Raw genomic sequence first — 22,408 nt, 5'->3', positions numbered from 1 at the left:
AGTACGCCAGTCAGAAACTGAAATAATTTAAGAGATGAAGTAGCTTAAAGGAATAGCAATGAGAAAAAAAAATCCAAAATATTAACAGATTCCAAGATATTAAGGAAGGAAAATCAAAAGGATTTGGCTCTATTGGCAGCTGATGGAGAGAAAGCAGGGTCAAAGCATCTACTTTTGCAAACCATATAGATGTCTGTTCACTATAACAGAGAATACAGGACTAAGAGAAGAAAAGCAGGATTGGGAGTGGGGAAGTTCAATTTTTACATGTTTGGTGGTGTATGGTGTCTATGAGGTGGCCTTGAAGAATGTATGGGGCACCCAGGAAATGTGGGTATGAGACACAGGCAATTAGGACTGTAAATACAGATATCAAATTCAAAGTTGTCCGTGTGTAAATGACAACAGAATGGGATTTCATTAGCTGTTTTAGGGAGAAGTTTGGGGAAAAAACAAAAACAAAAACAAAATCCCATATCAGGACACATTTAAAAGTCAACAAAAAAATAACACACACTCATATACACACACACAAACACAAAACAGAGAGAAAGGCAATAGGCATAGAGGTTCATAAAGCAGCAGACTACAACAGCCAGAAAACCAAGAGGAGTGTGTTGGTAGGTATATGTTTGTCCCCCACTAAATTCACATATTGAAATCCTAAACCCACAATAGGATGGTATCAGAGGTGGGAACTTTGGGAGGTCATTAGGTAACAAGTGTAGTACCCTCACTATGGGATTAGTACCCAGATAAGAAGAGACAGAAAAGAGCTTGCGTCCTCTCCCTCCCTGCTTTCTATCATGTGAGGATGCACCAAGTAGATGGCCATCTGCACATGAGGAAGCAGGCCTCTTCACACACCAACTTGGCCTTTATCTTGGAATTCCCATTCTAAAGGACAGTGAGAAATAAATTTTGGCTGTTTAAGCATCAGTCTACAGCATTTTTATTACAGAAGTCAGAACTTCAAGAAGTTTGAAGAATAAAAAGATGAAGACGTCAAGTGCAGTAGAGCATTCACTTAAGATAAAGATGAAACATGCTGATGAGGAGAGAGCTGTGGGACCAGAAGCTGGATCTCAAAGGTTGAGAAGGGACCACTAAGAAAAGAAGCAAAGGCAGAGAATATGATGCCAAGCTTTCAAGAAATTTGACCGTGAAAAGGAAATAGAGAAAAAGAAATAAACAAACAAGATATTTAGCCTTTTTGAATTTTTTGTAAAAAGGCTTATGCAGAAACTAAAGAACTCTTAGTCCATATTTTAAAAAAATATGTAAAATTCCTTATGCAACCTTTTTCAATATTAAACAAGTCACAGACTTCATGTCACTGTAAATACTGCTGTCATTTTTCTACATGTCTCTTCAGTGAAGTCTTTAATTAGTAAGATTACAAAACAGCACGAGATGCATTTCTGTACTATGTGTGCCTCTCACACATCAGGCCTCATGCAAAGACAGAGGGCTGCTGAAGGCCTAAGGGAAATGCCTGCCAAACTATCTTGACTAACACACACGAGTGGAAATTAAAGTAGTGACAAGCTTATAATCCCCATCTTAAAGAAGTTATAAACAACACAGTGTCAAAGTACTGTATATTATTTGTCCAGAATCCCTTTAAGGAACACCCCCTTTAGCTTTGTGGCTATGATAGCTTATCATTAAGAGGGCCCACTCCATAGTGACTGGTCAAAGAAGTGACCAAAAGTAGTTCCAAAAAAGGAACTACTGGAGCCCTGCATAAAATTTTTATGAATAGTAAATGTATAACTTTTCTTCCTTTTATCTTGTAAACAATAAGATGGACATGTGCTCAGAGCAGCTAGTGAATGTCACTTTCTCCATCTGGCAAGTGGGTGCATGACAACAAAGCCAAAAGCACAGAAAGCAGAGACAAGGGATAAAGAGACATGAGGTTTAACCCCTCAGAACCAGCCATGACTGAAGTAAGAAAACTCACAGATTTTTCATTTCTGCAAATATATTCCTTTTGCGTAAGGTAAGCATGAGTAAATTTTTTACAACTAAAAGAATCAAGACTATTTAAAATGTCTAGCTACTTTTGTACAGTACTTTACTTGTGATAATAAAATAATAAAAATCATGCCCATATAGGTTTTTCTAAAAAGCATGCCCTCTTAAATTCTGTTCTTGCAATTCAGGCACTTGGACTCTACCCTATATGCCATACAGCACACAAAAAGAAATTCAGGAGTCATTGCATTATTATTCTAACAGATGCCAATAAAAATGTACCATAAGAAGTTATACCAGATTAATGAACATTCTTGTGTTCAAGAAGTCAAAGAAGCTGGGGATGAAGCCTCAGTGGTAAAGCACTTGCTTAGCATGTGCAAGGCACTGGGTTCCATCTCTAACAACAGAAAAAAAACCAAAAAACTCAAAGAGCACTGAATCAGGCAGGAGAAAGGTTTCAAGTCAGTCAACACTTGACACTGAAGGTAGGCAGGTCTGCCCACAGCCTCACAAGAAACTACATGTAGTAAAGTATTCTGAAAACACTGACAGATGGCACATAGTACCTTCTTAACGTCACAGACTATAGAATCAGAGTTCTTAAAAACAACTAAATCAGATCAGCATAGTAAATTTCGTAGTTATAACATATTTTCTAATCATAACCTCAAAAGTATTTATTACAGAAGGATATGGACAGATAAGGACATAAATTAAGAAATTATCAAAGCAAACTAAAAAACAAAATTTAAAACAGAACAAAAACACAAAACTGAAACCTTGCAGCCTTTCATTAGTATATGTCATCAAAGACAGCTACTCCCTGCATCATCTTACAAACCAATATCCTACCACAGAACTCTGAAACAGGTGATATCCCTAGCTTTCTTGTTTTTGCCAACATTTCCCTTGGAATGTATGGTGCTCACAATTGTCTCTGTGGTTATTCATACCCATTGGGAAATAAGACTTTGCTTTATAAGTTTTCACTGATGAGCAGTATAGTTTTATATACAATTTTAGTACTTGAGCCAATGTTTTCCACACCTAGCTGGTGTGGAGGAGACAGGTTCTTTCACCATACTTTTTGTTCTTAGTATAACTGTGACATAAAATATGCTCAGTGAATTCGAATATTTCATATATCTTAAGCACTTATACAGTATTTTAAAATAAAAAAATGTCTATCAAATGCCTGGTGAAAATTCAACGTGTAATAACTGAGGCAAGAGGAGACATTCTGGTGCTGTCAGCTGCTGGCCACTTCAAGAATGTTCACATTTTTTTATGAAAGCATTACTAATTCATAGTTTGATGTATTTCATATATATGTTGGAGAGTAAGGTAGCTAACTCTTCCCCTCAGAGAAGAACTAAGTTTACACATTAGTTTTAATGGAAATCAATGACTGCTTATTAAGAGTTTTTGTCTATGAACAAAAATTGTGGAACGAATTTCACTCACATAGTGAAAGCTAGTGTACATTTGAGTGATGTTTTCCACGATGCCTTAAAATAACTAGAACAGTCCAGGGACTGCATTCAGACAGACATAGGACCTAGGGCTTATGCTCACAATGGTCTTTGTCTTATATACACCCATCAGAAACAAGAATCATGCATTTCAAAGGACAAGATTCTCAGGAGACCAAGATGAAAACCACCCTTCCTTTCATCATTCTCATCAAGAATATGCTGAAATTGTGACCAATTACATAAAGCTGGTGGGCAAGCAATTCACAGCTTGAAGGACCAAGAAGAAATAAAAGTCTCCTTGAGCACTGCTTCCTGGAATCATGTTGAATCCTAGACAACAGGTGGCTGCCGAAGAGCTCAAAGACAGGGAAGTTTATCAAGCCAGCTAACGATGATGCTGTGTTCTGCTCTGAGACAACTATATATGAATATATGAAATGTTAACTATGCTGAAGACATACAGATCCTTGCCTGTGCCTGGTGACATCTCCCCTTCAATATCTGAACCATCACCTGCATAACAAGCAGGAAACCATTCTTACCCTCTTGGAAAAGAAAATTTTCTTCAAAATATAAAATACACAAAGCATTTTGCTGAGGCATGTTTAGCATGATACTTACAAGATTTTCCATGTCCGTGCGAGCCAGCATGTACGTTCTGACATTGCTATTCTGATGGAGCAGCGTATACAAGAGGAGCGTTGCTTTATCAGATGTTTGCTGTTCACACAGGGCTGTGTACAAACTATTAAAGTTAATCTGGAAGGCATGTGGAATTGACGAAGGGAAAGGACTGCTATCTAGAATATAGGGGAAAAAAATTAAACCAGCATTGAATATTTATATAAAGTCTTTATATTTTATACTCAAATTATTACTTTATATTTTAAACTTTACTTTAAAAAGAAAACAAGAACTAAACCACAGTTTAACTGTCACTATTTTCCCATAAATATAGCTGGACTGAAGTGGCTTTGAGAATATACCCTTAGGAGGATTCCAAGATGGCGACTACAGGGAGGAAGCAGAAAGCATGCCTTCTAAAGTAAAATCTTGGAGAGACGGTGGAGATACACCTTTCAGGAAAAACTTTGGCCCCCCAACCCATGCATAGCATCTCCACATCACGTTAAACAGAGAAACCAGGAGGGCCCCAGGGCCGCTGCAAGACGCTGGTACCCAAAGGCTTGGGAAGACGCAGAACACAAGGTGAGCTAAGCAGGACTCGGCACTCCCTCAGACAACCCTGGGCCAGATCAGCACAGCGCCCTGGACAGACCACCCCACCCAGGGAAAAAAGAGACTGAATAATAAGCAATAAGAACAATAAACACACGAGGCAAAGAGGGTGGGGCGCCCTGAGCGCTGAAGGGTCGGGGGAGAAAGCCTTCCAGAACTGTAAATAAACAAGCTGGAGAAGCTCAGGCCGGAGTGAGGGGGGCACAGGCCCAGCAACCAGGAGCGGGAAAGCTTGTAAAAGTAGTGGTGGGAGGAAAACTCCACAGGAGAGGGGGGACGACCCACCTCCCACATGAACTGTAAATAAACACACCGGCCTGAGAAACCAGGTGCAGTGTCACCTCCCCCTGTGTGCCTGGAAAGGGGAAAGCTTGTAGCAGTGGTTTGCCCACAGGACTCTGAGTAAACAAAGCCTGTGGGGCCAGGTGAGTGCTAAGCTCACCCCTGAGATCTGTATAAATAAAGCCTCCAGCAACAGCAAGCTGACAGCAGCGGGCAGGCGAACCACAGCCACAAATACCATTCACAGAACTGATCCAGACATTTTTTTTTTCTTTTCTCTCTCCCTACCTTTGATGAGAAAACAACCGAACTACACCTGCAAGCTGAAAAACTTACTGAAATGGTATTGCATTTGAACATGGGACACTTGGTGGGTTTTTTTGTTTTGTTTTGTGCGGTTCTGTTTTATTTTTCCCCTTTGATGAGACAACTACATAACAACATCTGAGGCACCATCTCCAGGATTGGAGGCTGAGGAAAAACACCAAAATTACTAAGACTGAAACTTTATAGCATTTGAACTTGGAGATTTTTTTTATTTTTATTTTTTACTTTATTTATTTTTTTCATATTTTTTTCCATTTATTTATTTTTTATTTTTATTTTTATTACTTTATATTTTATTTTCAATCCTCTCTCTGTCTCTCTAATGCCTGTTCAGCTTACAGTTGATTACTACACTGTCTCTGCCTGTTTACATATTGGAAACTTCTTTGTTCTTTGTTTTGTTTTTTTCTACTTGTTTATTTGCTTTTCCCTTTTCCTTTAACTTCTTTGCTTTCCATCTCCTCTCACCATTCCACTCTAAATATCACTAGTGCTATTATTACAAGCCAGAAAATACTTAATTGCACACATTACAGGGACAATAACAACACCAAGGGCAATGACAGGAAGACAGAAAAAACAAGGCAACCAGTTTCCCCACAGAAAAAATTAGTACAGGAACCAGAGGGAAATGAAGAAAACAGATACTCACACCCAGACTGCAAAATGAAGATAAACTATGCCAAAGAACCCAATGAAGCCCACAAGAATAATCTAAAAGAAGTAATACTACAAGCACTCAATGAGAATTTTATAGAGATGATACTGGATATGGTCAACCAAAATGAACAGGAGACACTCAAGAATTCCAAGACAACAAAAATAGAGAATTTAAAAAAGCAAAAGAAGAAATAAAGGAAACCATAGAAGCACCAAATAAACACCAAAGTGAAACAGAACATGATGAATAAACAGATAAACGAACTCAGGACAAAAATAGACAACATTAAAGAAGAAATGACCCAGGATATGGAAAACCTCAGAAAAAAGAACAAAACAGAACTGCAAAACAAAACGGAAGGCCAATCCAGCAGAATAGAACAAACACAACAAAATCTCAGAACTCGAAGATGAAATGGTAATTAAAGGAAAAACTGAAGAACTATTAGTTAAACAACTCAAGACCTGTGAAAAGAAAAGGAAAGAACTCACCGACTCCATCAAAAGACCAAACCTGAGAATCATGGGCATCAAAGAAGGAGAAGAGGTGCAAGCAAAGGGAATGTGTACTATATTCAACAAAATAATAACAGAAATTTTCCCAAATATAGAGAAAGATATTCCCATACAGATGCAAGAGGCCTACAGGACACCATACAGACCAGATCAAAATAGAACTACCCTATGACATATCACCATTAAAACAACAAGTTCAGAAACTAGGGAAAGAATATTGAAGGATATAAGAGAGAAAAAACAAGTAATATACAAAGGTAAACCCAACAAAATCACAGCAGACTTCTCAACAGAAACATTAAAAGTAATAAGAGCACGGGGAAAGATCTTCCAGGCACTGAGTGAAAATAATTTCAACCCCAGGATACTCCACTCAGCAAAACTATTATTCAAAATAGATGGAGCAATAAAAGTATTCCATGATAAGCAGAAACTAAAACAATATGTGACCACAAAACCAACACTAAAAAGATTCTTCAAGGGATTCTGCATACAGAAAGTGAAACCTAAATGAACCATGAAAGGACAGGCAAGACCAAACTACAGGAAAAGAAAAAGTAAGAAAATAGAGAGTAACCTCAACTTAGGTACACACAATCAAATCTTCAAACAACTAAATGACAGGGATCACCTCATACCTATCAGTACTAACACTTAATATTAACGGACTTAATTCACCCATCACAAGGAAGATCCAACAATTTGTTGCTTACAGGAGACCCATCTCACCGACAGAAACAAGCATAGGCTTAGGATGAAAGGCTGGAAGAAGATTTACCGAGCCAGTGGCCTCCGAAAACAGGCAGGAGTAGCAATACTTATCTCCAACAAAGTAGACTTCAAACCTACATTGATCAAAGAGATAAAGAAGGACATTCCATACTAATAAAAGGGGAAATAAACCAAAAAGAAATAACAATTATCAACCTATATGCATCCAATGTCAACGCACCCAATTTCATCAAACATACCCTGAAAGATCTAAAAGCATATATTAACTCCAACACAGTGGTTGTGGGAGACTTCAACATCCCATTATCATCAATAGATAGGTCATCTAAACAAAAAAATTAATAAAGAAATTCAAGATCTAACATATACAATAGATCAAATGACCTACTTGATGTCTACAGAACATATCATCCAACTAATACATAATATACATTCTTCTCAGCAGCCCATGGAACCTTCTCCAAAATAGATAATATCCTAGGGCACAAAACAAGCCTCAACAAATATAAGAAAACAGAAATTATACCGTGCATACTATCTGATCACAATGCATTAAAACTAGAACTCAACAACAAAAATAAAGACAAAAAACATGCAAACAGCTGGAAACTGAATAACTCATTACTTAATGAACAATGGGTCACTGATGAAATAAAAGAGGAAATTAAAAAGTTCAAAGAAGTCAATGAAAATGAAAACACAACCTACCGGAACCTATGAGACACAGCAAAGGCAGTCCTGAGAGAAAAGTTTATAGCCATGAGTGCATATATTAAAAAGACTGAAAGATCTCAAATCAATGACCTAATGAGACATCTCAAACTCCTAGAAAAACACAAGCAAATCCCAAAACAAATAGAAGGAGAGAAATAATAAAAATAAGAGCTGAAATCAACGAAATAGAAACCAAAAAAACCATACAAAGAATTAACAAAACAAAAAGTTGGTTCTTTGAACAAATAAACAAGATCAATAGACCCCTGGCAAACCTAATTAAAAGAGGAGAGAAAAAACACAAATTAGTAGAATCAGGAATGCAAAAGGGAAGATAACAACAAACACCACTGAAGTCCAGGAAATCATCAGAGACTACTTCGAGAACCTATATTCAAATAAATTTGAAAATCTTAATGAAATGGAGATCATCCAAAATTGAACCAAGAGGAAATTAATCACCTGAATAGATCTATTACACAAAATGAAATTGAAGCTGCAATCAAGAGTCTCCCCAGAAAGAAAAGTCCAGGACCTGATGGATTCTCTGCTAAATTCTATCAGGTCTTTAAAGAAGAACTGGTATCAACCCTCTTTAAACTGTTCTACGAAATAGAAAGGAAAGGAAAACTGCCTAACACATTTTATGAAGTCAATATTACACTTATCCCAAAACCCAACAAAGACACCTCCAAAAAGGAGAACTATAGGCCAATCTCCTTAATGAACACTGATGCAGAAATCCTCAACAAAATAATAGCAAACCAAATTCAGCAACACATCAAAAAGATTATTCACCACGACCAAGTAGGCTTCATCCCAGGGATGCAGGGGTGGTTCAACATACGAAAATCAATAAACGTAATAAACCACATTAACAGAAGCAAAGACAAAAACCACTTGATCATCTCAATAGATACAGAAAAAGCCTTTGATAAGATCCAACACCATTTCATGATAAAAGCTCTAGGAAAACTAGGAATAGAAGGAAAGTACCTAAACATTGTAAAAGCTATATATGACAAATGTACAGCCAGTCTTATACTTAACGGAGAAAAACTGAAACCATTCCCTCTAAAATCAGGAACCAGACAAGGATGCCCACTATCTCCACTCCTATTCAACATAGTACTGGAATTCCTAGCCAGAGCAATTAGGCAAGAAGAAGGAATAAAAGGAATACAGATAGGTAAAGAAACTGTCAAAATATCCCTATTTGCAGACGACATGATCCTATACCTTAAAGGCCCAAAAAACTCTACTCCGAATCTCCTAGACACCATCAATAGCTATAGCAAGGTAGCAGGATATGAAATCAACATGGAAAAATCATTACCATTTCTATACAGTAATAATGAACAAACAGAAAAAAATATTTGAAAACAATTCCATTTGCAATAGCCTCAAAGAAAATCAAATACCTAGATGTAAACCTAACAAAAGATGTGAACAACCTCTACAAGGAAAACTATAAACTTCTGAAGAAAGAGATTGAGGAAGACTATAGAAAGTAGAGAGATCTCCCATGCTCATAGACTGGTAAAATCAACATAGTAAAAATGTCTATACTCCCAAAGAACTGAAACTAGATCCATGTATATCACCCTATACCAATATTAACTCAAAATGGATCAAGGATCTTAATATCAGACCACAAACTCTAAAGTTGATATAGGAAAAGAGTAGGAAATACTCTGGAGTTAGTAGGTATAGGTAAAAACTTTCTAAATGGAACCCAGGAGCACAGCAACTAAGAGATAGCATAGATAAATGGGAATTCATAAAACTAAAAAGCTTCTGCTCATCAAAAGAAATGGTCTCTAAACTGAAGAGAGCACTCACAGAACGGGAGAAAATATATGCCAGCTACACATCAGACAAAGGACTGATAACCAGAGTATATAGGGAACTTAAAAAACTAAATTCTCCCAAAACTAATGAACCAATAATGAAATGGGCAAGTGAACTAAACAGATCTTTCTCAAAAGAAGAAATTCAATTGGCCAAAAAAACACATGAAAAAATGCTCACCATCTATAGCCATAAAGGAAATGCAAATTAAAACCACACTAAGATTCCACCTCACCCTTGTTAGAACAGCCATCATTAGCAACAACACCAACAACAGGTGTTGACGAGGATTCAGGCAAAAAGGAGCCCTCTTACACTGTTGGTGGGAATGTAAACTAGTACAACCACTCTGGAAAAAAATTTGGAGGCTACTTAAAAAGCTAAACATTGATCTACCATTTGATCCACCATTACCACTCTTGGGGATATACCCAAAAGACTGTGACACACGTTACTCCAGAGGCACCTGCACACTCATGTTTTTTGCAGCACTATTCACCATAGCCAAGTTATGCAAACAGCCAAGATGCCCCACCACTGATGAATGGATCAAGAAAATGTGGTATCTATACACAATGGAATTTTATGCAGCCATGAAGAAGAACGAAATGTTATCATTCACTGGTAAATGGATGGAATTGGAGAACATCATTCTGAGTGAGGTTAGCCTGGCCCAAAAGACCAAAAATCGTATGTTCTCCCTCATATGTGGACATTAGATCAAGGGCAAACACAACAAGGGGATTGAACTTTGATCACAAGATAAAAGTGAGAGCACACAAGGGAGATATGAGGATAGGTAAGAAACCTAAAAAATTAGCTAGCATTTGTTGCCCTTAACGCAGAGAAACTAAAGCAGATACCTTAAAGCAACTGAGGCCAATAGGAAAAGGGGACCAGGAACTAGAGAAAAGGTTAGATCAAAAAGAATTAACCTAGAAGGTAACACCCACGCACAGGAAATCAATGTGAGTCAATGCCCTGTATAGCTATCCTTATCTCAACCAGCAAAACCCCTTGTTCCTTCCTATTATTGCTTATACTCTCTCTACAACAAAATTAGAGATAAGGGCAAACTAGTTTCTGCTGGGTAATGAGGGGGGGGGAGCGGGAGGGGGTGGAGTGGGTGGTAAGGGAGGGGGTGGGGGCAGGGGGGAGAAATGAACCAAGCCTTGTATGCACATACGAATAATAAAAGAAAAATGAAAAAAAAAAAAAGAAGAAGAATTCACCTAGAGGGTAACACACATGTACAGGATATGTGAGTCAACTCCCTGTATAGCTATCCTTATCTCAACTAGCAAAAACCCTTGTTCCTTCCTATTATTGCTTATACTCTCTCTTCAACAAAATTAGAGATAAGGGCAAAATAGTTTCTACTGGGTATCCAGGGGGTGGGAGGGAGAGGGAGCGGACAGGGTGGGTGGTAAGGGAGGGGGTGGGGCAGGGGGGAGAAATGACCCAAGCATTGTATGCACATATGAATGATAAATAAATAAATAAATAAAAATATGCCCTTATCCTGCCTGGTATCATGGCACTCCCAAGTAATCACTTTCACTTAAGTAAAGCGATGGGCAAAAGGCCCTCCAATCAATACAATTTAACAAGGACACTGAAACACTCTGTTACCAAAATAAAGATTAACAGTCTTAAATATCTAGAGATAAAAAATACAGTTTATACATAAAAGATGAAATCCTCTCATAAGGTTTTTAAAAACTGCCTTGAAGCTAGATTCATTTATTTCAAATAAATAAATTATGGCTGAAGTATTCATCAACACTATTAATCTATTTCCATAGAAATGGCCAGAATACCAACATTATAATAATTCTTTTTATAACCATGAAAATAATTCCTTTGTGTGATTGACTTTGTATTTTTGCAAGGAATGGCAAAAAGAAGTGTTGTCAGGTACTTTATGTACACAAATATTACAGAATCTATGAGAGACTCACTGGAGAACATGCTAGACACTCTGTACTTTTTTTATAATGGAAGCAAAATAATATCGTCACCAACTTGTATTATAGCTGACTGCACTGGCATAAGTATATTGTGTGTATATCCAAAATAACTATACATTACTAGCTAATAAATGCTCTGAACCAGCAAGTACATGGACTGTTTTATGTCTGTCATCCCTTATTTAACTTAACAGTCATGTCATTACTCTGACCAGTTTTAACAAAGATAAAATGAAGGTAAGTTTAGAGAAAGTAACTTTCCCCAGATCAGTTTCTGTATGATGTTGCTAATTATAGTAAGAGCAATAATTTGGTGAGTCTATACTATGGTAAAAGATTTTTTAATTCATATAAGAACCATGCAGGGTAGAGATTATAATCCCTGCTTTACAGGTAAGGAAACTGGTCTGGGTGGGTTTTTTTTTGTTGTTGTTTTTGTTTTTTGTTTTTTGAAGGGAGGATGCAGTAGTGGAGTTTGAACTCAGTGCTTTGTGCTTGCTAGGCAGGCACTCTACCACTTGATCCACACCTCCAATTCTTTTTGTTCTGGTTATTTTGGAGATAAGGTCTCGCATTTTCCCCAGGCCAGCCTGGACCACAACTCTCCTATCTTATTCTTACTGAGGTGTTTTTCCATTGAGATAGGGTCTAACAAACTCCCCCACAATCTGTCATAACAGGCAACCTCCACCACACCCAGCTATTGCTTGAGCATTTTTCTGAGACTGGCCTGAAACTGCAACCCTCTTGATCTCAGCCTCCTAGGTAGCTAGGATTTCAGGTATGAACCACCAGTATCCAGCCAGGACAATGGACAGTGTTTAAAGAATAAACACTGGGATATGAACACAGATCAGTCTGACTAAATTCAATAGTTCCAATCATTGTATTATTTTATCTCCTCTTAGAAGACAAAGTTCAACCCCAAATATATACTAACCTTGGGCTGATTTGCTTATAATTATGCAAACTATTAAGGTGATATTATGTCCATTTCACAAAGTTACTGAGGCTTACTGAGATAGTGTAAACTGCCCAAGGTCTCATATTCTAAAGTGACTGAGGTGTGATACAATTCCAGGTCTTCTCAGCTGCAAAATGTGCTTTTTAAATCATTAAGCCACCATGTCACCAAGAAGAATATAGAGATATAATAGATTACCAGATACATGAGTTTTCACTTTTTATGCATCAAATGTTATTGATTCCCTACTACCCTGTGCTATAGTTTGAATGTTTTTCTCTCCTCCAAAATTCATATCTGAAGCTTAGTCTCCAAGGCAATAGTATTAAGAGGTGGGTCCCTTAAGAGGTGATTAGCTCAGAAGTGATCCTCCTTGCGAATGGAATTAAGGACTTTGTAAAAAAGGCTTCAGGCAGCATTCCCATTTTTGCCATTCGGTCTTTTATACCATGTGAGAACACAGCCTTCAAAAAATGACCATAGAAGCAGAGATGGGTCCTCACCAGACACCAAACCTGCCAGTGTTTTAATCTTAGACTTCCCATTCCTTAGAACTGTGAGAAATCACTTTTTATTCATTGTAAATTACCTAGGTTCTTCAATCCCCTGGTACTGCCAATAAATAAATAAATTATCCAGTCTTGATATTTTATTATAGCAGCACAAATAGACTAAGATATTCTGCAAATAATAATACCAGAATTGGCAAAGATAAAACTAATTAGCACACTAAGGCAATGATTATGAGATATGTATATTAGAATAGATCAGAAAAGACACATGGCACAGAGAATCAAAAGCCTCAACATTCGTGCCCAAGAAACTGTACTTCTTGATCACCTTAAGTATGTTAGTGTTGAATACATCTTGATAATCTAAATATTACAGTAATCCTTTTAGAGTGTAACTTTTTGATAGAAGATTATTGACAGAAGATTATTGACTCAACATGAAACTATCTGTTCATGTTCTACTTTAGGGGCAGTCTACCCTGTTTTAGAAATAAAGCTTTATTGAAACACAGTCCTGCTTTTTCTTTCATGTGTTTTCTATGACTGCTTTCATGCTACAACGGCCATGGGGGAGGGAGGTTGGGAAGTTGGGATTTCAATACAGACTAGATGACTCCACAAGGCCATTTACAGAAAAAGGTTTGCTAATTTCTGTTTCAATTTTTAGTCCTATAAAACTCTAACTAGAATACAGACTTTAAATGAAATTTAAAAATCTATTATTTGGGCTTCACAGGTTAATTCCTATCTCTAACAGATAGGACAGGTTATTCCAAAGTAAGTACATACTTGTTCCTTCCTATTATTGCTTATACTCTCTCTACAACAAAATTAGAAATAAGGGCAAAATAGTTTCTGCTGGGTATTTGGGGGGGGGGAGAGAGGGGGCGGAGTGGGTGGTAAGGGAGGGGGTGGGGGCAGGGGGGAGAAATGAACCAAGCCTTGTATGCACATATGAATAATAAAAGAAAAATGAAAAAAAAAACAAAGTAAGTACAAGTTACTTCGGATATCTCTGAAAGAAATGTAAATTTTTTTTAATTAGTGGTACTGGGTTTTGAACTAAGGGACTCGAACTTCCAGGGCAGGCACTCTATCACTTAAGTCCTTCCACCATCAAGAAATATAAACTTAAAAGATATAAAGGACCACAGAACTCTTCTAAGATTTATTTAATTGTTCTGAAAATACTGGCAGGAAAATCTAAGTTTTTCTAACCTGTAACAATATGAAAAAAAAAATTGACACTCATCTCCAAAATTATAAGACGATAAACAATATGGAGTAAATAATACTCTCCTCATTAGGAACAATAGTCAGAGAGAAAATACCAACCTTGTGTGTTCTTAAATGACATAATAGCCTGTCTGTAGGGATTTGGTGCCTCTGGAGCATCTGTCAGGTTGGCCAATACCAGCAGGAGGAGGAGACTCTGGTTGGCCAGAGGAGAAGAAAGTTCTGGAGAGGCAGCAGCTTTGCTGCCCACACCACCTAGTGTGAAGACAGTCCAGAGTCCAGCTGGAGAAGAAAGCACAGGATTACTACCACCAGTAAGGTGAATGTATTTCTGTATAATACTCTATAGCTTTATGGCTATTCTTATTGTAAAAGCAAAACAAGTTCATTATTTGAAAATCTTTCTATTGCCCAAGTAATATAAAATGTTTTAAAGAACATCTGTCCTTAGTCCTATAATTCTACTTCTCTTTCCCAAAGATAACCACTATTTAAGTCCTTATACTGTTTCCAGACTTTTCTTTACATACGAAGACATGTATAATTGTAAGAAAATTCATATATACTTTTATACCAATCTATAGTGATCAGTCTCTGTAAGCATACCATAGAGTCTCATTCCTATCCTTACCTCAACACTGTACTACTGGTGCTCTAAGCAAAAATATTAACAGAAAGAAAAAAGTTTTCTTTAACCTAATAAAAATTATCCAGTAGGCAACATAATCGCCCATTTGTAACTTTAGCCACTAGCCACTTGTAGTTATTGAACAACAGCACTGAATCCTAATTGCACTGTGCTATAGGTAAAAAATATGCAATCAATTCTGTAGATTTAATATAAAAAATGAGAAATGTAAAATATCTGACTAACATTTTCTTACTGTTTACATGTTGAGAGGATATTTTGCTATTCTAGGTTTAAGTATATCAAAATTATTTTTATCTGTTTCTTTTTTATATGACTGTTAGAAAATTTTAAATTACATGCGTTACTTATATTTCTATTACACAAAGCTGCTCTAGAATTTCAAAGAGAATCAACTAAAAATCTATTACAATTAATAGAAGATTTTGGCACAGTGCTATGAGATCAAAAAAATCAAAAGGTTTCTTATTAACAAGTAATAAATAATTAGAAACTATATTTAATTCTAAACACGAAAGTAGCAAACACAATAAGATATTCAGGAATAAACCTAAAATACAGATGATCTAAGGCAGATAACAACAGAATTTTACTGAAAGCCCCAGGAGATCTGAATTAATGGAGAGACATAACATATTTGGACAAAAAGATGCAGTATTTCAAAAATGCCAAATCTACCCCTAAGTGAAACTAAAATTCACTATGATATTCATCAAAATACTAAAAGGAATTTATGCAGCATTGTACAATACAGTGTAAATAAAATATTGCTGGATGAAAAAAAAACAAAAAAAAAGTTCTGACAAAGACCAACGTGAGGAGATATGTTTCACTCACATGGCAATTTTATTAATTATTATTTTTTAATTATTCATATGTGCATACAATGCTTGGGTCATTTCTCCCCCCCTGCCTCCACCCCTCCATTACCACCCACTCCGACCCCTCCCTTTCCCCCCACCCCCTCCATACCCAGCAGAAACTATTTTGCACTTATCTCTAATTTTGTTGACGAGAGAGTATAAGCAATAAAAGGAAGGACCAAGGGTTTTTGCTGGTTGAGATCAGGATAGCTATACAGGGAGTTGACTCACAAGAACAAGAACAACAAGAACAAGCAAATCCCAAAACAAATAGAAGGAGAGAAATAATAAAAATAAGATCTAAAATCAATGAAATAGAAATCAAAAAAACCATACAAAGAATTAATGAAACAAAAAGTTGGTTCTTTGAAAAAATAAACAAGATCGATAGACCCCTGGCAAACCTGACTAAAATGAGGAGAGAAAAAACCCAAATTAGTAGAATTAGGAATGCAAAAGGGGAGATAACAACAAACACCATGGAAGTCCAGGAAATCATCAGAGACTACTTTGAGAACCTATATTCAAATAAATTTGAAAATCTTAAAGAAATGGACAGATTTCTAGATACATATGATCATCCAAAACTGAACCAAGAGGAAATTAATCACCTGAATAGACCTATAACACAAAATGAAATTGAAGCAGCAATCAAGAGTCTCCCCAAAAAGAAAAGTCCAGGACCTGATGGATTCTCTGCTGAATTCTATCAGACCTTTAAAGAAGAACTGATACCAACCCTCCTTAAACTGTTCCACGAAATAGAAAGGGAAGGAAAACTGCCAAACACATTTTATGAAGCCAGTATTACACTTATCACAAAACCAGGCAAAGACACCTCCAAAAAGGAGAACTATAGGCCAATCTCCTTAATGAACATTGATGCAAAAATCCTCAACAAAATAATGGCAAACCGAATTCAGCAATACATCAAAAAGATTATTCACCACGACCAAGTAGGCTTCATCCCAGGGATGCAGGGGTGGTTCAACATACGAAAATCAATAAAGGTAATAAACCACATTAACAGAAGCAAAGACAAAAACCACTTGATCATCTCAATAGATGCAGAAAAAGCCTTTGATAAGATCCAACATCATTTCATGATAAAAGCTCTAAGAAAACTAGGAATAGAAGGAAAGTACCTCAACATTATAAAAGCTATATATGACAAACCTGCAGCCAGCATTATACTTAATGGAGAAAAATTAAAACCATTCCCTCTAAAATCAGGAACCAGACAAGGATGCCCACTATCTCCACTCTTATTCAACATAGTACTGGAATTCCTAGCCAGAGCAATTAGGCAAGAAGAAGGAATAAAAGGAATACAAATAGGTAAAGAAACTGTCAAAATATCCCTATTTGCAGATGACATGATCCTATACCTTAAAGACCCAAAAACTCTACTCAGAAGCTTCTAGACATCATCAATAGCTATAGCAAGGTAGCAGGATATAAAATCAAGATAGAAAAATCGTTAGCATTTCTATGCACTAACAATGAGCAAACAGAAAAAGAATGTATGAAAACAATTCCATTTACAATAGCCTCAAACAAAATCAAACACCCAGGTGTAAACCTAACAAAAGATGTGAAAGACCTCTACAAGGAAAACTATACACTTCTGAAGAAAGAGATTGAGGAAGACTATAGAAAGTGGAGAGATCTCCCATGCTCATGGATTGGTAGAATCAACATAGTAAAAATGTCGATACTCCCCAAAGTAATCTACATGTTTAATGCAATTCCCATCAAAATTCCAATGACATTCATTAAAGAGATTGAAAAATCTACTGTGAAATTTATATGGAAACACAAGAGGCCACGAATAGCCAAGGCAATACTCAGTCAAAAGAACAATGCAGGAAGTATCACGATACCTGACTTCAAACTATATTACAAAGCAATAACAATAAAAACAGCATGGTCCTGGCACAAAAACAGACATGAAGACCAGTGGAACAGAATAGAGGACCCAGATATGAAGCCACACAACTATAAGCAACTTATCTTTGACAAAGGAGCTAAAAATATACGATGGAGAAATAGCAGCCTCTTCAACAAAAACTGCTGGGAAAACTGGTTAGCAGTCTGCAAAAAACTGAAACTAGATCCATGTATATCACCCTATACCAAGATTAACTCAAAATGGATCAAGGATCTTAATATCAGACCACAAACTCTAAAGTTGATACAAGAAAGAGTAGGAAATACTCTGGAGTTAGTAGGTATAGGTAAGAACTTTCTCAATGAAACCCCAGCAGCACAGCAACTAAGAGATAACATAGATAAATGGGATCTCATAAAACTAAAAAGCTTCTGTTCATCAAAAGAAATGGTCTCTAAACTGAAGAGAACACCCACAGACTGGGAGAAAATATTTGCCAACTATACATCAGACAAAGGACTGATAACCAGAATATACAGGGAACTTAAAAAACTATATTCTCCCAAAACTAATGAACCAATAAAGAAATGGGCAAGTGAACTAAACAGAACTTTCTCAAAAGAAGAAATTCAAATGGCCAGAAAACACATGAAAAAATGCTCACCATCTCTAGCAATAAAGGAAATGCAAACGAAAACCACGCTAAGATTCCACCTCACCCCTGTTAGAATAGCCATCATCAGCAACACCACCAACAACAGGTGTTGGCGAGGATGCGGGGAAAAAGGAACCCTCTTACACTGTTGGTGGGAATGTAGACTAGTACAACCACTCTGGAAAAAAATTTGGAGGCTACTTAAAAAGCTGGACATCGATCTACCATTTGATCCAGCAATACCACTCTTGGGGATATACCCAAAAGACTGTTACTCCAGAGGCACCTGCACATCCATGTTTATTGCGGCACTATTCACAATAGCCAAGTTATAGAAACAGCCAAGATGCCCCACCACTGACGAATGGATTAAGAAAATGTGGTATCTATACACGATGGAATTTTATGCAGCCATGAAGAAGAACGAAATGTTATCATTCACTGGTAAATGGATGGAATTGGAGAACATCATTCTGAGTGAGGTTAGCCTGGCTCAAAAAAACAAAAATCGTATGTTCTCCCTCATATGTGGACATTAGATCAAGGGCAAACACAACAAGGGGATTGGACTATGAGCACATGATAAAAGTGAGAGCACACAAGGGAGGGGTGAGGATAGGTAAGACACCTAAAAAACTAGCTAGCATTTGTTGCCCTTAACACAGAGAAACTAAAGCAGATACCTTAAAGCAACTGAGGCCAATAGGAAAAGGGGAACAGGTACTAGAGAAAAGGTTAGATTAAAAAGAATTAACCTAGAAGGTAACACCCACGCACAGGAAATCAATGTGAGTCAATGCCCTGTATAGCTATCCTTATCTCAAGCAGCAAAAACCCTTGTTCCTTCCTATTATTGCTTATACTCTCTCTACAACAAAATTAGAAATAAGGGCAAAATAGTTTCTGCTGGGTATTGAGGGGGGCGGAGAGGGAGGGGGCGGAGTGGGTGGTAAGGGAGGGGGTGGGGGCAGGGGGGAGAAATGACCCAAGCCTTGTATGCACATATGAATAATAAAAGAAAAATGAAAAAAGAAAAAAAAATATTACATTTGAACAAAGGCAAAAAAAAAAAATAAAAATGTGATTTTGGCAAGAAAGTAGAGAACTAGATTAATGGAAGTGATTTCAAAATAAAACTACATTTTTTTTTAGTATTTAACTTATGATAAAGAGTATTTCAAATCAGTATGAAAAGTATAAAATTCTGTAACTGTCCTTAGAACAACAAAATTTAAGCATTTTCCCACTATTTAATAACAGAAGTTACGTGTATACACCTTGGAGTTAAAGAAGCCTTGTTTTTTGCTTTTGGTTTGTTTTTTGACAAAGGGATACAGCCCAGGATGACCCTGAGTTGTGATCCTCTTGCCTCAGTCTCCTGAGTGCTGGGATTATAGAACTGTGCTACCATGTCTAAAAAAGGAAGCCTGCTTCTTATGCAAGAAACAAAATGAAAGAAGACATGAAGAATACTTCAGGGTAAGATAGTGGATTAGAAGTTTCATCTATGTAACTCAGTAAATGAGAAGAGTCAAGTTAACAAAGGCAAGACTATATTCCAAGGAGAAAAAGAGAGGAAGAGCATCAGGAATCAAAAAATAGGTGACAGGATAGCTAAAAAGCACAGAGAAAACAGAAAAGCAATGCAGACAAAAGGAGAAACAGTCTGCAACTCCAACCCTGGCTCCTGGAGGATTGGGGAGATCTGAAACCACAATCACAAACCCTGGTGACAGAAGACTAGCAATCTTAGCTGCAAGAGAAACCTACAGTTCTCTCAAGTCTTACATCTAGTGCAGGGACTTGGTATGAGAGCAACTCCTCCTGCATTCCAGGCTGGCACTAAGAAGAAATTCATTGCACTGCTCCTTATATATCAGAGTGCTAGAGCCAGGCACCACCTTCTGAGTATATTATTTAAGACTGACCTACACTGGGGAACTGAAAACAAGGAACAATCTCAAGTCAGGAAGCCTAGGGTCACCCTCCCACAATACCTGGTAGGAGACAGCCATGAGAGGCAGGCATGGAGGGTTGGACACCACTGAGAAGTTTAAGCTGTGGGGAGCTCAGACTGGGGAAGGAAAGGTGGTCCATAGTCCTGCCTTCTGTAATGAGGATAGAGCCCCATCACCTGTGGATTATTACATAGTCTGAGAGTTCAAAGCCTGTGGCCAGTGACTGCTCAGCCTCCAGAGCCGCCTCCCTGGTTTGCTCCTGGGCAGGACTGAGAGCTCTGAGCTCAGGTTCCCTGGTCACTGGATTTCTACATCTTCTTCCTTCCCACTGGGTAGTTTACTGCTGGGTGGGACCTCAAAGTGCTGACATTGATAGAGTGTCGGTTCTCTCCATTTTCCCCATTCAGTGCAGAACTCAGTGCTTTGTTTCCTTCTCCCACTCTCCAACTCACATGAGGAACACACACCCCTCACCTTGGGTGTTTGTTGCCCCTGAATACACAATCTGGGGGACCTCTAGCAAGTGGGGACCTGCCAGGCCCACAGCTCACAAAGCCCACTGGGGCCAGCAGCAGCTCCCAGTACGCAAAGAAGAGAAACTTCAAAAATGAATGTATCCCTGATGCTCACAACATACCCTTGATTGGGTAGGCCCTCAGCCCCCATACAGCACCAATGTGATTAGTGGGAACACAGAGCAATTACAATACACTCCAGCTATGACCAACATCAGCCCCCAGATCTGCAGATTTCAATATTAGAGGACTCTGAAAGAAGCTCTCCAATTCTTTATTTTTTCTTTTTAATATTTTAGCATTGCTTTCACTTTAATTTTTAAAGTCTTTGATGTTTTTGTTTTTAGTCTTCATTTCATAATTGGATTTTTCATCTCTTGGTCCTTTCCTCTTTCTCACAATCTTTTCCCATTTTTCTTGTTTTGCTTCTTCTTCCTTTTTTCCCTTCCTCTGAACCAACTTTACTTCATTCCTTTGTTATTATAAATTATAACTTTATTTTTAACTGAATAGTTTACCCTACATTATTCTTGCACTTCTCTAGGGTTATGACTGGAGAAGTAGCTGATTTTTCTTCTACCCTGTGAATGGTAAAAAAAACTCAATGGCAAACGTCACCAATGCACTAGACTGGGGGAAGAAAGAAGAGCAAGGATTGGCGGTAAACTTGAAGATTTATTACATTGAGATAATAAAAAAAGAAAAAAAAAAGCTGTCACTGATACATCAATCAAGACCTTTCGAACATGATTCTTGGCTCAACATGCCAAGAATATAGAAGAAAGAAAGAATACTGAAATCTGCAAAATAGAAGGAGCATGTTATTTACATAAACAAATCTATCAGTTTAACAGCAGAATTGTCAACAAAAACCTAAAAGCCACGTGAGCATGGACTTACGTATTTCAAGCCATGAAACAAAATAACCGCCAACCAAGATTACTACATCCAGCAAGGTTCTCCTTTAAAACCAAAGACAAATAAAATAAAGACTTTCCATGATAAACATAAGCTAAAGCAATTAACGACCACTGAGCCAGCACTGCAGAAGACACATAAAGGAATATTACACACAAAAAAAGTAAGATGTATACAAACACAAGAGCTCGGGAAAGCATAAATCTCACTTATAGAACAAATAAGTGAAAATTAGGAAAAACTCAAACCAGAAAACCACTAAGATGAAGACTGGAGAAGTCAGTACATACTTTCCAATAATCACTCTAAATGTAAACACTCTTAACTCACCAATTACAAGATACAGAATGGATTAAAAACAAAGTTCAACGAGAAACTCACCTCACTGGCAAAGACACTCAGAAACTGAAAGTGAATGGATGGAGAGTGATATTCTAAGCAAATAAAATCTAAAAGCAAGAAGGGGCAGTTATACTCACATTTGACAAAGCAGAACTC

At 37.3% G+C, this 22,408-nt stretch overlaps 1 protein-coding gene across 3 annotated transcripts in view; it reads right to left on the bottom strand.

The window, feature by feature from the left end:
• Dym (dymeclin) overlaps nt 1–22,408 on the bottom strand; it is a 383,552-nt gene that overhangs the window by 204,177 nt on the left and 156,967 nt on the right. For all 3 annotated transcript variants that reach the window (XM_074069849.1, XM_074069851.1, XM_074069850.1), the window contains exons 9-10: nt 14,561–14,743; nt 4,080–4,258 (exon numbers count right to left, since the gene is read on the bottom strand). In XM_074069849.1, the coding sequence (XP_073925950.1) occupies nt 4,080–4,258; nt 14,561–14,743 (362 nt within the window). The remainder of the gene's footprint in view (nt 1–4,079; nt 4,259–14,560; nt 14,744–22,408) is intronic.

The sequence above is a fragment of the Castor canadensis genome, chromosome 4, assembly GCF_047511655.1.
Source record: "Castor canadensis chromosome 4, mCasCan1.hap1v2, whole genome shotgun sequence".
Classification (NCBI taxonomy): Eukaryota; Metazoa; Chordata; class Mammalia; order Rodentia; family Castoridae; genus Castor; species Castor canadensis.
This window is presented reverse-complemented; position numbering and strand designations above follow the sequence as displayed.